Genomic DNA, 16,740 nt, shown 5'->3' with positions numbered 1-16,740 from the left:
CCCCCACCACTGACACTATCCCCCCACCACTGACACTATCCCCCCACCACTGACACCATCCTCCCACTACTGACACTATCCCCCCACCACTGACACCATCCCCCCACCACTGACACCATCCCCCCACCACTGACACCATCCCCCCACCACTGACACCATCCCCCCACCACTGACACCATCCCCCCACCACTGACACCATCCCCCCACCACTGACACCATCCCCCCACCACTGACACCATCCCCCCACCACTGACACCATCCCCCCACCACTGACACCATCCCCCCACCACTGACACCATCCCCCCACCACTGACACCATCCCCCCACCACTGACACCATCCCCCCACCACTGACACCATCCCCCACCACTGACACCATCCCCCCACCACTGACACCATCCCCCCACCACTGACACCATCCCCCCACCACTGACACCATCCCCCCACCACTGACACCATCCCCCCACCACTGACACCATCCCCCCACCACTGACACCATCCCCCCACCACTGACACCATCCCCAACCACTGACACCATCCCCAACCACTGACACTATCCCCCCACCACTGACACCATCCTCCCACTACTGACACTATCCCCAACCACTGACACCATCCCCCCACCACTGACACCATCCCCCCACCACTGACACCATCCCCCCACCACTGACACCATCCCCCCACCACTGACACCATCCCCCCACCACTGACACCATCCCCCCACCACTGACACCATCCCCCCACCACTGACACCATCCCCCCACCACTGACACCATCCCCAACCACTGACACCATCCCCCCACCACTGACACCATCCCCCCACCACTGACACCATCCCCCCACCACTGACACCATCCCCCAACCACTGACACCATCCCCCCACCACTGACACCATCCCCCCACCACTGACACCATCCCCCCACCACTGACACCATCCCCCCACCACTGACACCATCCCCCCACCACTGACACCATCCCCCCACCACTGACACCATCCCCCCACCACTGACACCATCCCCCCACCACTGACACCATCCCCCCACCACTGACACCATCCCCCCACCACTGACACCATCCCCCCACCACTGACACCATCCCCCCACCACTGACACCATCCCCCCACCACTGACACCATCCCCCCACCACTGACACCATCCCCCCACCACTGACACCATCCCCCCACCACTGACACCATCCCCCCACCACTGACACCATCCCCCCACCACTGACACTATCCCCCCACCACTGACACCATCCTCCCACTACTGACACTATCCCCAACCACTGACACCATCCCCGCACCACTGACACCATCCCCCCACCACTGACACCATCCCCCCACCACTGACACCATCCCCCCACCACTGACACCATCCCCCCACCACTGACACTATCCCCCCACCACTGACACTATCCCCCCACCACTGACACTATCCCCCCACCACTGACACTATCCCCCCACCACTGACACTATCCCCCCACCACTGACACTATCCCCCCACCACTGACACTATCCCCCCACCACTGACACTATCCCCCCACCACTGACACTATCCCCCCACCACTGACACTATCCCCCCACCACTGACACCATCCCCAACCACTGACACCATCCCCCACCCCTGACACCACCTGCCTCCCCTGACACCACTTGCCACCCCTGACACCACCTGCCACCACCTGCCTCCCCCTGACACCACCTGCCTCTCCTGACACATCCTGCCACCACCTTCCTCCCCTGACACCACCTGCCTACCCTGACACCACCTGCCTACCCTGACACCACCTGCCTTCTCTGACAACTTCCTCCACTGACACCACCAGGTCTTCTCTGACAACCCCCAATGAGAATAACTTCCACCTTCCTCCTGACACTGAACCCCCAACTACTGACACCACTTGACTGGTGTCAGTAGTTGGGGGTTTGTTCTCGGACATGGTCAGCCTGCAGGATTTGTAGGTCCCGCATGGTGTTCTGCTCTCCCAGGTGTCTGCACCTTCTTTTTCTGACCTTCGCTTACCTGTTGTTGCTCAAGTTTTCCCTGGATTGCCAAGGCCTTTCTTGATTGGTGTTCCTGGCCCTATTAGTCACACCCTAGCTCGTTCATGCTCCAGAGTGATTCCGAGATGGGTTGAGGCTTTTCCCTTGGAACTTCCGATTTGCCTGTTTGGGATCGTTGGTCAGGTTTCCTCCTTTGAGCTTAGTCAGGTGTGTGAGTTACTTCAGTGTGATGGGCCCTTCGGGGGGATTCCTTTTCTTCCTTGCACTATTTATCAATTCCTTCCAACTGCTCCCTTGTTGTTCATTTGCTGAACTGCCAGTGTCACATCAGTCTTTCCTCCTTGGAGATAGACTCTTCAGGTAACTCGGCTTCTGGCTTCTCAGGGTTTGGTTCTCAGCAGGAATGTGTGTTCTTCTGTTGGCTTTGTGAGATATTCGGTATACACAAGGTCTTCATGTCAGCATATAGCCAGCGGCTTCCCTTCTATGTGGCTCCGTTCTCCTATCATTCTCCTTCTCCCTCACTGTAGATGCCTTTTGTCTGAACAACTTGAGGTGGTACAGTTATGGTGAACAAAATAGGTAGATACTTGTATCTTCATCTATCTCTTCCCTTCCTCAGTTCAGTACTTGCCCCTAAATGTTGTCCAGGCTAGAAACTTGTTCAGGCAAGATGATCCTTCTGGAACCTGGATTTCTGGCCAAGTGTCCAAACCCAGACATTTTGCTATGGCTGTTCACCCCTCACTGCTTACCTGTGCAGCTGGTGTTTCTAACATGTGTTTACCATCATTTGTATGGTGCTCTGGTAGCTGAATTATTGTTGTCCATCCTGTGTCTTTTGTCACAGTGACATTATGAAGTTTCTTGGTGTTCCTTTCTACTTTGTCTCTCCTCGTCATTTTTTTCGTGTGTGTGTTCCGGTAGTTTTGCCATGGTTATTTGTCAATCTGCATCTTATGCCTAATACTGTCACCTCTTATTGCTCAGCCTTAACACAGTCACTCTTATTAGCATTTGTTGTTGATTCTTCTTCAGTGGTATTTCACAAGACTGTCTCGTACTTCATTTATCGTCTGGCTCATGCTCTCACCGAGCCATCTTGGTCTCTCGATATTGTGTTGGTGTTTCTTTCTTCCCCTCGATTCACAGTCTTTCCATGGCTCTACCAGAAAGAGGTACTATATTTCATTACATTTAATGGTTTTTGTTATTACAGTCTCCGTGGTGTAGTGGTAAGACACTCGCCTGGCGTTCCGCGAGCGCTATGTCATGGGTTCGTATCCTGGCCGGGGAGGATTTACTGGGCGCAATTCCTTAACTGTAGCCTCTGTTTAACGCAACAGTAAAATGTGTACTTGGATGAAAAAACGATTCTTCGCGGCGGGGATCGTATTCCAGGGACCTGCCCGAAACGCTACGCGTACTAGTGGCTGTACAAGAATGTAACAACTCTTGTATATATCTCCAACAAGAAAAAAAAAAAAAAAAAAAAAAAAAAAAAAATTAACTCTCCATAGTAACCATGCTTATGTTTTAAAGGTTAAATGTGAAAGTACAGTAATGTAAATCTGAAAACAGGTTTGAGTAAACATGTGCCGGCCTCCCCAAAGTTCACTTAAAAATAGTGGTTATGTTTCCTCAGTATCCAGAAGTGATGACTGCTGGTGTGTTCAAGCGTGCTGGAGCTGATCAGAAGAAACTGAATTCTGTGACGTTTACTGCCACGCTAATTGGTCATGGATGGTCTGAATCACTGGTAGCTGAATCTGATCAGCATGTACTCCCACCTGACTCCTCTATTGTTGTCAAGGTAATGTAACACTCCTTGGCCTGTTTGCAAGTATATTATTACGTATTATATTCTTAAGTGTTATGATAGTGAGATGACAATACTTTATCTGGCCTATTCAAATGTTCTAAAAGCTCTCAAATTAAAAGTCACACATTATATAAGAACCAGGTAGTAAAGTTATAGTTATTCATTTATTATTACAAGAGTTTTCCATTGTAATAAAATTATAATACTGTACCAAAAATACCAAAGTTGTATGTGACTATATTTTGATAAAGATGAAGGTGAATGTATTGTATTAAGAGTAAGATTTAAATGCATTAACCTTTTAAAAATTTTGTGAACAGCCTGTTGCTACATGCCTAGTAGTAAATAGTTTGGCCCCACTGTGCCAAACTGTTTTGGCCCCACTGTTTTGTCCACTGGTAAGTGATTCCGCCCCTCGCTGTGCACCTAGTGGTAAACAGTTCAGCTCCTTGCCAGACCTAGAACAAAACTGCACCTGGGCAGTATTGATACTGAAGGCCAATAAAACAGACTCCACCCAGGCCAAATGAAAGAAGGTGACAGTATTGGCACACAAAAGGTCATAGATTTAACCTAACTAAACAAAGGTGCTGAAAAAAATATAAGAAAATTCACTCTTGCAAACAATGGTAGATGGTTGAAACAAGTTAACTCTTGAACGGCGCAAATTGTATATAGAGTACAGTGGAACCTCTGTTGACGAATGCCCCTCTTTACGAATTCTTCGGTATACGAGGTCAATTTCCTCGTAAAATTTGACTTGGTATTCCAGGTTTGCTCGATTTTCAAGTTTGTTAATACTGTAGAAGCTCACTAATCAGAAATTCACCAATCTGGAAAACGCCCTAATCTGGCAAAAATGCTGGCCCAGATAAAGTTATCTCCCTATCCGGCCAAAATGTCCATGGAAGTCGGACTAGCAGACCTTGAATCTGCTAGTCCGGATCAGCGGCCTCACACTCGTTGTACATCATCACCAGGAAGGGAGGGAGTCACCCCTCACTGCTGCTCATTTCCTCTGTCCTGCCCACATTCACTGCCTCCCTCCCTCTCTCCCTCCCCAAGAGATCCTTCTGTAGGTGGCAGTAGATTGCCAGCCTGGAGAATTTCCATCAAATACAATAAAGCATTCATGAAACAAGTATTTTTATAACTTTTGATTATCCCTTACACTGCTCAGGGGTCCTGGGGACATTTACACCCCTGTGCGCAAGAAAAAAAAAATAAACATTTTTTTTCGTCTTCTAAACATGTTAATTTGTGTCCCCTGAGCACGGGAAAAATAAAAAAAAAATTGTAGGTGACATATTTTGGGCGCAATTGACCGAGAAGTCTGGCAAAAAGTGGGCGTTGACATAGCGGTCGTCAGACCCGGTCAGCGTCACCAGCGCTGAAAGGTGGGAGTTGCCACAAAGATATTATTACCTAATTGTTTCAATGTCTCCGCTATAATAAGTCTCCGCTGTTTCAATAATCGCTATACTCAAAAGTATGATGTGCATATTAGTGATTCAATTATTATGTTTATAACACAATAAACAAATAGTTTTGCTGCTATTACACTATATACACAGGTTATATATAAGTATCTGCATGTTTTGGTCACCATAACGAACCACTAAGTTGGTATTGAGAGTCGAAAAGCAACGAAGAGTTACTGCCACTACCAGCCAGCCACTCGCTGCCACTCCCTCAACACACACACTAAACTTTCTTCCCCAACAATACCATTTGTGGTGTTATTACACTATATACACACGTTTTATATAAGTACAGAGGACCACTTGGTTTCCGAACTTTAGTTATCCGAAACTTCCAGTTTCCCGATTGGGGTTGGGGAGTCATGCTACCCGAACAAAGTTCGGGTAGGAAGGGGTCCACCAAGCGTCACGCCGGCTTGTGGTGGTGGGTGGGAGATGGTCCAGTTTGCCCACTGTGACTTCACAGATTCACGGCCTATTATTCCTATTATTTTGAATTGCCATAAGGCTGGAATGTTCATTCTGTGCTTTTGTTTTACATATCTGCACAATCAAGAAACATCTGTGCACCATGTCGGCTCCAAATGCACGCATTGCGTCAGTGATGGCTGACCGGTGGGTGGATGGATGAGAGCTTAGGTGGGAGGCAGTATGAGAAAGGGGGGGATAATCAGTGAGAGAGGGGGAGAATTAGTCAGAAAGGGAAGGAGAGAGAGATGCTAAGAGGGAGGGGGAGGTAGGGAGAGATGCTAGGAGGTAGGCAGGAAGGGACGGAAGTAGTGAGAATTAGGGAGGGAAAGGCAGGCTGGCAGGCGCAGGCAGGCAGGCAGGCACAGGCTGGCAGGCTTGCTGGCAGGCTGGCTGGCAGGCAGACAGGCAGGCAGGCAGGCTAGCTTGCAGGCAGGCTGGCTGGCAAGCAGGCAGGCAGGCTAGCTTTTAGGCAGGCTGGCTGGCAAGCAGGCAGGCAGGCTGGCAGGCAGAGAGTGAGTGGTAGTCACGCAGTTGAACCGCGTGACCTTTAAAAGAGAGTATGGGATGTAGGGGGGTGGGTGGTTTGTCGGTGGTAGGGGTGGTGGGGGAGAGACCGGCTCATTCCCGAAGATAAGCCACTACCCGTTAGCATGATGGCAGGGAGGGAGGCAGGCAGGCTGGGAAGGAGGCAGGCAGGCAGGCTGGGAAGGAGGCAGGCAGGCAGGCAGGCTGGGAAGGAGGCAGGCAGGCAGGCAGGCTGGGAAGGAGGCAGGCAGGCAGGCAGGCAGGCAGGCTGGGAAGGAGGCAGGCAGGCAGGCAGGCTGGGAAAGAGGCAGACAGGCAGGCAGGCTGGGAAGGAGGCAGGCAGGCAGGCAGGCTGGGAAGGAGGCAGGCAGGCAGGCAGGCAGGCTGGGAAGGAGGCAGGCAGGCAGGCAGGCTGGGAAGGAGGCAGGCAGGCAGGCAGGCTGGGAAGGAGGCAGGCAGGCAGGCAGGCTGGGAAGGAGGCAGGCTGGGAAGGAGGCAGGCAGGCAGGCAGGCTGGGAAGGAGGCAGGCAGGCTGGAAAGGAGGCAGGAGGCAGGCTGGAAAGGAGGCAGGCAGGCAGGCAGGAAGCGATATATGGGTGTTGAAGTGAACCGTGAACCACGTGACCTTTGAGAGTGTGTGTGTGTATGGGTTTGGAGTGGGGGGTGGGGGAGGTGTGTCTGTGGTGGGGGACAGACCGGCTGACTCCATAAGCCTAGCCACACTCCACAGACCTGTGACCCAGATTTGTTTCTTAAATGTACAGTACATCATCGTATATTTTTGGCAGGATGTGCCTGCAGGCTGGCAGGATGTGCCTGCAGGCTGGCAGGATGTTCCTGCAGGCTGGCAGGATGTTCCTGCAGTCTGGCAGGCAAGCTGGCAGGCAGGCTGGCAGGATGCTTCTGCAGGCTGGCAGGATGTTCCTGCAGGCTGGCAGGATGTTCCTGCAGGCTGGCAGGATGTTCCTACAGGCTGGCAGGATGTTCCTGCAGGCTGGCAGGATGTTCCTTCAGGCTGGCAGGATGTTCCTGCAGGCTGGCAGGAAACATCCAGAGGATGTTTGCCAAACGTCATAATAATCAGTTAGGAACAATTAAGGACTTTTATAAAGCAGATCAGGACTTCACTTATTGGTGAGTACAAACAAAATACGGTCGCATTTACACTATGAACCTGTCGATTTGTTCCCCTAGAGTTTTTTCACGAATTTTTCGGACCCATTTCTTAACCGACGGGTCTCGTCCCCAAGGGGTTCTGAAACCAAGTGGTGCTCTGTATGTATATATTTTGTTCACCACAACTGTACAGCTAAGCTGATATAGTTAGTTCAGGCACTAAGAGTCGTCGCTATACACAGATGGCGGCTCCCTCACTCATTCAAGGTCACACGCACTAAACTTTCTCCCCCAACAATACTGTTTGCAGTGTTATTACCCTATATACACATATTATATATAAGTATCTACATGTTTTATGCACCGTAACTGTACACCTAAGCTTGTAGTGCGCCCAAAGAGCATAGTGGCCACCCTCTAAACAGCTAGACAAATCGTGCAGACGACATCACCTCCGTCACCCATATGGCTCCTCCCAGCATAATCCTTTTGCTGTTATTACACTAATACACATTATATATAAGTATCTACATTTGTGTTCACCATAGAGAACCACTGACCTGGTATGGTGAATGCAAACAGGTATATGGTGAATACAGACAGGTAGCCACACAGTCAGTAAACGATGCTGTCTCCCTCCGTCTCTCAGCATTACTCCTCCCACAGCGCTAATTATTACAACAATCCTGCTATTATCACAACCCTGGTTATTTATATCAAAGTCATGGATCATCTGTAATATTGTCATCGCTAAATAATAACAATTATATATTTATATTTTTGGTTACAGATTTTGTTTAGCAATATTATTAGAATATCTATGGTAGCTGGGTGGTAAGGTGTGTGGCTGGTGTTTTGGAAGTCGCGATTTCAAACGACCCAATGGGAATAATACTTTGGGTGATGCCGAGGAAAATAAGACTCGCGTCCCTACCAAAACGAAAAAGATCACTACCTACTCACTTACTGCTGCTCCTCCTGTTTTTCCAGCTTGCCGTGTTGAATGACGACAATGACGAGCAAGAGTAATCTCGGCGGGGTAGTTATGATCGTTCATCCACGCGGAGTAACTGCTCTCCTCCGCCTCTGTTCGTCTAACGATCGACATAACGCCATACTGTCAGCTGCTAGAGAGTCCATAGTGAGATTTAACTTGCAAAGCAGGATTAAAACGCAAAGCCGAGGGGAGCGAGGGTGAGAGAGAGTGTGTGTGTCTTGTTTACTATATAGCAGTAGTACTGTTGAGCGTACAGTGTTTGTGTCTGTGTTTACCCCCCCACGCTTGAGCCTGGAGCCCCCCTTCCCCCTGGGTTTATAGGTGCCCCAGTGTTTGGCGTTGTTCAACGCCTTGTCCCTTGTGGTACGTGTCGTGCCCCCTAGGTGTTTCCTCCCTCCCTGGCCGAGCCAGAAGGCCTAGCTGCTTCTTTCCGGGGCGCTCAGCCGTGGTTGCTCGGCAAGGTCCCTCCGTGACGCGCCTGGCGCGCCCCTGAAGCATGCCTGTTGGCATTATATTGCTAGGTGGCATATATTGCTAAGTGGCAATATATGCCACTTAGGATTTTTTTATTATTTTTCCCGTGATCAGTGAACACAAATTAACAGGTTAGGAAGAAAAAATATTTTTTTTTTTTTTTTTTTGGTATGCGCCTGTGGGTGTCAAATGGTATATAGCTATGCGCCACTTAAGGGTTAATATCCTGTCATCCCCACAGGCGCATGTAATTTTGAAAAAAAAAAAATTGTTTTTTCTTCCTAACCTGTTAATTTGTGTTCACTGATCACGGGAAAAATAATAAAAAAATCGTAAGTAATTACCTAAGTGTAGTTACAGGATGAGAGCTACGCTCGTGGTGTCCCGTCTTCCCAGCACTCTGTCATATAACGCTTTGAAACTACTGACGGTCTTGGCCTCCACCACCTTCTCACTTGTGGCATATATTGCCCGCTATAGGGCGGGGAAGTCTGGCAAATTATAGGCGCTGACTCAGCGTGCGTCCCAGGCGGTCTGTTGCTTGCCAGCTGTCAGGCCGGAGTTGCCACAAAGAGATAATTACCCAATTATTTCAATGTCTCTGATTGATTTTTCATAGTTTTTTGCTGTAATATTATTCAATAGTGTGTAGTTTGATATATTTATATAATAACATGAGTGAATCATTGCTGTACTCAAAAATATGTTGTGCATATTGTTGATTCAATTATGTTCATCAATCAGTGAACAAATACTTTGTCGGTTATTACACTATAAGCACAGGTTATTATAAGTATCTGCATGTTTTGTTCACTATAACGAACCACTAAGTAGCTATTATGAGTCAAAAAGTAATGAGGAGTGACCGCCGTTTACCAGCCAGCCACTCCCGCCCTCCCTCCAGTCATCTGACTCACCCACATTGTCCTCCCACAATACTGTTTTTGCTATAATTCACTATATACAGACGTTATATATAAGTATCTACATGTTTTGTTCACCATAACTGTACATCTAAGCTTGTATAGTGAGTAAAGGCACAAAGATGTAGGACCTCACACAGTCAGCTAATGGCTGCCGCCCTCAAGGCCAGACGCACTAATATTTCTCATCTAACAATACTGTGTGGCGTTATTACGCTATATATCTTATATACAGACGGTATATATATATAAGTATTTACATGTTTTGTTCACCATAACTATACATCTAAGCTTGTATGGTGAGTAAAGGCAAAAAGATGTAGGACCTCACACAGTCAGCTGATGGCTGCCGCTCTCAAGGCCAGACGCACTAATATTTCTCCTCCAACAATACTGTGTGGTGTTATTACGCTATATACACACATTATATATAAATATCTACCTGTTTTATTCACCATACTTGTACAAATAAACTGGTATGGTGCCCAAAGACCTTCGTGGTAACCATTATACAACACCGTCGTCTGCACGACGCCACCGCCCTCGCCAAAATGGCGGCTCCAAACCTTCTCTTGCTGTTTATACCCTCTATACACACGTTATATATAAGTATCTACATTTGTGTTCACCATAGCGAACCACTAAGCTGGTATGCTGAGTGCAGTCAATAAAAGGTGGCCACACACAGTCAGAAGACATCGCCACCACCCTCCCTCCCACAGCATTACTCCTCCCTCCATGGCGCACAGCGCTAAATATCACCACAATCCTGCTATTATCAGAACCCTGGTCAGTTTTATCACAGTCAGGAGTCTTCTGTAATAATATCATCACTACATAATAGCATGAACAAGTATATTTTGGCATTTTTAGGCGATGCTGTGGTCACAAGCTGAACAGCAGTGCTGTTAGCTCATGCTTCATGCGTCAGGCTTGGTTGCTCACTCAATACTGAGGCCAATAACACCCGGGAGTTTGACCCACGATTTAAAAAAAAAATGGCGTCTGTTTACAAGAGCCCTGATGAAGGTGTGGTGAACCCCGTGTATCCGCGGGCCGTTTAAATCTTGCGTAGTACTCCACACATCATATGACGTGATGCGCAGTTGACTGGAACAACGTCCAACACGTCATATGACGTGATGCGCACTTTAAGGGTTAAGAAACAATTCTGGCTAATGATGTCGAGTGTGTAGAGTTATCGGAGTGAACCCGCCCTCCCCCACCCACCCCACATACCATACACACACTGCTCCATTGGTCACGTAGTTCAACTGTCCATAATTCATAAGTAAAAATGTATTTGGTTAATTAAAAAACAGGAAGCAATAAAACATGTTAATGATTATTAATGTATCGTAATACTGTACACTTGACTGTCTTACTTGACTTTATTTGCTTGGCTGACTTGACTGACTTGACTGACCTGACCGACTGACTTGACTGCCTGCCTGCCTGCCTGCCTTTCCCTCCCTCCCTGCCCACCTGCCTCCCTTCCTGCCTTTCCCTCCCTGCCTGCGTGCCTGCCTGCCTTTCCCTCCTTGCCCGCGTGCCTGCCTGCCTTTCCCTGCCTGCCTGCCTGCCTTCCTTTCCCTGCTTGCCTGCCTGTCTGCCTTCCTTTCCCTGCCTGCCTGCCTTTCCCTCCCTGCCTGCCTTTCCCTGCCTGTCTGCCTGCCTGCCTTTCCCTGTCTGCCTTCCTTTCCCTGCCTGCCTTCCTTTCCCTGAATGCCTGCCTGCCTGGAGGGAAAGGCAGGCAGGCAGGGAGGGAAAGGCAGGCAGGCAGGCAGACAGGCAGGCAGACAGGCAGGCAGACAGGCAGGCAGACAGGCAGGCAGGGAGGGAAAGGCAGGCAGACAGGCAGGCAGGGAGGAAAAGGCAGGCAGGCAGGGAGGGAAAGGCAGGCAGGCAGGCAGGGAAAGGCAGGCAGACAGGCAGGCAGGGAGGGAAAGACAGGCAGGGAAAGGCAGGCAGGCAGGTAGGCAGGGAAAGGCAGGCAGGCAGGGAAAGGCAGGGAAAGGCAGGCAGGCAGGCAGGCAGGCAGGCAGGCAGGCAGGCAGGCAGGCAGGCAGGCAGGCAGGCAGTCAGTCAGTCTAGTCAGGCAGTCTAGTCAGGCAGTCTAGTCAGCGCTGACAAAGTACCGACCAAAGCCTCCTGCCCATATTAAAATTTATATCTTAGCTTTATGCCATTGTATGTTGATTTTTGTGTTAAGTGTACATAATTAACATGTTTTATTGCTTTCTGTTTATTAATTAAACAAATATCTTTTTACTTATGAATTATGGACAGTTGAACTACTTGACCAATGGAGCAGTGTAAGTGATGTGGGGGGTGGGGGAGGTGTGTCGGTGGTGGGGAAGGGACTGGCTCACTCCGATAACCCTACACACTTGACCCTCCAACTTAATGCATCAAATCAATATATAAATAAAACCATAAATCATATACAGTGGTCCAGGCTTGTGTGTCTTGACATTTCCATACGCATATCCAGGTTTATATTCCTGGATATGCGTATGGAAATGTCAAGACACACAAGCCTGGAAACCCACTTCGGCCAATCATTAGCCAGATACCCACACCCACGTACAGACTAGCGAAGCGACTCAACGGCCTGCTGACTCCATATGTCCCTTGCGCCTTCAGCCTAAAGTCGCCAAAGGAATTTGTTGACTTACTGCGGGGCACACGGGCCACAGGAATAAGAGCCTCGTTGGACGTAGAATCGCTGTTCACTAAAGTACCAGTGGACGAGACAATCGGGATGATAGCCGACAGAGTGTATCGTGATCCAGCCTGTACTCCTCTTGACATACCAGAAAATATCCTAAGGAAACTACTCCAAGCTTGTACTAAAGAGGCACCCTTCTTGAGCCCAGATGGGCACATGTATAAGCAAGTAGATGGTGTCGCCATGGGTTCTCCCCTAGGTGTCCTGTTTGCAAACTTCTACATGGGTACCATCGAGCAAAAAGTCTTAGTCGACATGAACATGAAACCGGCCATATACTGCAGGTATGTTGACGACATTTTTACACAGGTACCTGATGTCAGACATCTGCAGGAGTTGAAGGAGGCATTTGAGCGGAGTTCCGTGCTGCGTTTCACTTACGAGATGGAAAAGGATGGGAAGCTGCCCTTTCTAGATGTAACAGTCATGGAAAAGAGCGGAGGTTTCCACACTGCAGTCTACACTAAGGAAACGAACATAGGAATGTGCCTAAATGCCAAAAGCGACTGCCCAGATAGGTACAAGAGGAGTGTTGTTAACGCATATGTCGACCGTGCTCTCAGCCACAGCTCAGAATGGAAGCAAGTCGACGAAGAACTCTGTAGGGTAAGGCAGGTCCTAGTCAACAACGGCTTCTCCAATGGTTTCGTCGAAGACATCATAAGAAGGAAAGTGAAACGCCATGCAACCTCTGAAGAGACAACCAACACAACACCTATACCCCCTATTAGACTATTTTACAGGAACTTCTTTTCCACAGCTCATAAAACGGAGGAAAGGGTCCTGAAAGATATTGTTAATAGAAACGTTATCCCTACAGACAAAAATCAGAGGATACAACTGACGATTTACTATAAAACCAGAAAAACGGCCAGCCTACTCATGAGAAACTCTCCAGACACAAAACAGAACGCTTTAAAAGAGACTAACGTCGTCTATGCCTTCAAATGCCCTCTTGGGGACTGTAAGCTCCAAAAAACCCAGTATATAGGCAAGACAACAACATCTCTTTCTAGGCGTTTAACGATGCATAAGCAACAGGGCTCCATTAAGGAACATATAATCTCTTCCCACAACCAAACCATCGCCAGAGAAATTCTAGTAAACATCACAGAAATCATCGATAGATACAGTGATAGCAGGCGGCTTGACATTTGCGAGGCATTACACATCAAGAAGTCAACACCAGCAATCAACAGCCAATTAATGCACAACTATATTCTACCCACCTCAAGACTCCGCTCCAATATAGAAGCATCAAGAAATATGGACCAATAGGCTTTCTACAATCACTTCTATTCAATACCCATTGTTTCATGTTCTGGCTTGTGTTGATGAAATTAATACCTTATTAAATACCACCTCACCCCATCCACCTCACTCAAATGTAGATATAAACAAAATCGGAGATGTGTAAGTTCTATTAAGTTGTGTATGTGTTAACTAAAGTCTTTGAAAATGTAATAAGTTTTACGAAACGCGCTCAAGTGTCGCGTCAGACTAGAAATAAAAATGAATTTTGGAGAATTGATTTTTGAATTACCTCCAACAGTGAAAAGAAATGTACGAAAGATTGAGAAAATTCGTGTTAGAATTATAAATCTTACTTTTTCGGTCATATTTAATAATATATGCCTACAGGAAAGACTGCTACCAAAATATACTAATATATATATATATATATACAGTGCTACCTTGCATAACGATCGCCCCACAAGGCGAATATTTTGGGTAACGACTGGCCCGATCGGCGAGAAATCGTCCCATATGACGAACGCTCGTTTGTGTAACGTCAACACCATATGGTGGGGTCACGCCGCCACTGTCTACAGTGTTGTATTGGTGTCTCACACGACCAGTATCCGTCTGTATCGCTCCACACACAATTCTGATATTCGTGTTTTTTTTTGTGGTTTTGTGACTACAATTCTGAACGCACGATGTCGTCCAAGAAGCAGCCTGCGAAAGCAGGAGTTTGCAAGGGGAAGAAAGAGGCAATCACTGTGGAAGTGAAGAAAGAGATCATAGCAGAGCACGAGCGTGGTATTCGTGTGGTTGATCTTGCCAGGGAGTATGGCAGGGCTCCCTCAACAATATCCACCATACTGAAGGGCAAGGATAAATATAAAACGCTTGACGTTGCCAAAGGAGTTAGCAAGCTCACCAGCAAACGTCCAAAACTCCTGGAAGATGTGGAACGGCTACTGCTGGTGTGGATGAATGAACGACAATTGCATGGCGATTGTGTCTCTGAAGCTATTGTTTGCGCTAAGGCTAGGTTGCTGTATGTGGACCTTGTCAGGAAGATACCAGGTGCGTCGTCTGAAGATGAGGAGGTATTTAGGGCAAGCCGTGGCTGGTTTGAGAACTTTAAGAAAAGGAGTGGTATACACAGTGTTGTGCGACATGGGGAGGCTGCCAGCTCTGATAAAGGTGCTGCTGAGGCTTTTGTGCCAGAGTTCCAGAAATTTGTTGATCAGGAGCAGTTTCTGCCACAACAAGTTTTCAATTGTGACGAGACCGGCCTTTTTTGGAAAAAACTGACGAAGAGGACCTACATCACGCAAGAGGAACAATCATTGCCTGGCCACAAACTGATGAAGGATCGCCTTACTCTCGTGTAATTGCGTTTAAGGTTCACAAGACACGGCTGAATGTGATGTGGAGGTCGAACAAGAGGTCCTGGGTCACGCAGATCTTCTTTAGTGAGTGGGTAAATGACGTTTTCGGCCCCACAGTGAGAAATTATCTCGTCGACAAGCAGTTACCACTCAAGGCCTTGCTTGTGCTCGATAATGCACCTGCACATCCTCGCCAACTGCAAGATGATCTGTTCCCTGAAAATCAGTTTATCACCATCAAGTTTCTTCCTCCAAACACCACGCCACTCCTCCAACCCATGGATCAGCAGGTTATTGCTAACTTTAAGAAGCTCTATATGAAGGCCTTGTTGGAGAGATGTGTTCATGTGATTGACACCACAGAGCTGACCCTCAGACAATTCTGGAAGGAGCAGTTCAATATCATGGGGGCCTTGCGTTTGATAGATAAGGCCTGGGAAGGGGTGTCGCGGAGAACCCTACACTCTGCATGGCGAAACTTGTGGCCTGAGGGTGTCCCTGAGCGAGACTTCGAAGGTTTCGGTCCTGCACCTGCATCCGCACCTGTGGATGACCCGGAGGCTCTTTTAGTGGATGATATTGTCGCTCTGGGACACACACTGGGTCTGGAGGTGGCTGCCGCTGATGTGCAGGAGTTGGTGGAGGAGCACAGTGATGAACTGACCACCGAGGAACTCCTGGAACTGCAGAAAGAGCTGGTGCAACAGGAGGTACAGGAGCTCTCATCGGGGGAGGAGGAGGTCTGCGAGGATGCTATCCCATCTAGTGAGATCAGGGACGTGCTGGGCATGTTCGAAAAGGTGACAGCATTTGCGGAAAAGCATCACCCTGATAAGGCGGTGACAACACGGTCCGTGAACCTGTTTAATGACAATGTGCTGTCTCGATTTAGGGACATCCTCAAACGAAGACAACAGCAAGTGACACGCGATATGGTCAGTGGACAGGGTGGGAAGAGACGTGCTTGTGATATTGAACCACAACCCGGTCCTAGTGGGGTTAAATTCCCAAAGAGAGCGAGCCCGCCTGACTCAGAGGTGGTGTCTCCCTCCTCCCCATAAGCCCTCTCCTCCCTCCCTCCCGATCGGCTCCCTCAAGCCAGCAACGACTCTTCATAAGGTAAAGTGAATATACACATGGACACAGTCAAACGAACATTTATTTAACATGTACAGTATAATATTACCAGTGTATAATGTCATATTGTTGTTTTAGGGGGTGGAATGGATTATTTGTATTTACATTGTTTTGGGTGGGGAAAATTGTTTTGCACGACGCCGGTTTCACATGACGACGGCGGCGTTGGAACGGATTAAATTCGTTATGCAAGGTACCACTGTGTGTGTGTGTGTGTGTGTGTGTGCGTGTGTATATATATATATATTGAATATGACCGCATATTCTGTATTTATTATTTTCTGGTTTAGGGCTTCTATCCCTCTAACTATTTTCTTAGCATCAGGGCTTAATTGAAATAGGAGTTCTCCAAAACTCATTTTCGTACTTTTAAGGTGAAGAAAAGAAGTGATTTACTATAGAGTGTATTACACTTATTTGTATAATTTGCACGACGTTTCG

At 48.1% G+C, this 16,740-nt stretch overlaps 1 protein-coding gene across 4 annotated transcripts in view; it reads left to right on the top strand.

Annotated features, from left to right (window-relative positions):
- LOC123766697 (saccharopine dehydrogenase-like oxidoreductase) overlaps window positions 1–16,740 on the top strand; it is a 356,813-nt gene that overhangs the window by 244,278 nt on the left and 95,795 nt on the right. For 3 of the 4 annotated variants that reach the window (XM_069307404.1, XM_069307405.1, XM_069307406.1), the window contains one exon: window positions 3,647–3,814. In XM_069307404.1, coding sequence (XP_069163505.1) covers window positions 3,647–3,814 — 168 coding nt within the window. Of the gene's footprint in view, window positions 1–3,646; window positions 3,815–8,406; window positions 8,690–16,740 lie in introns of those variants that run through there. The other variant, XM_069307407.1, reaches the window with a different exon arrangement.

This window comes from Procambarus clarkii, chromosome 60 (genome assembly GCF_040958095.1).
Source record: "Procambarus clarkii isolate CNS0578487 chromosome 60, FALCON_Pclarkii_2.0, whole genome shotgun sequence".
Taxonomy (NCBI): Eukaryota; Metazoa; Arthropoda; class Malacostraca; order Decapoda; family Cambaridae; genus Procambarus; species Procambarus clarkii.
Note: the sequence above shows the minus strand (reverse complement) of the source record. Positions and strands in the feature narration are given on the sequence as shown.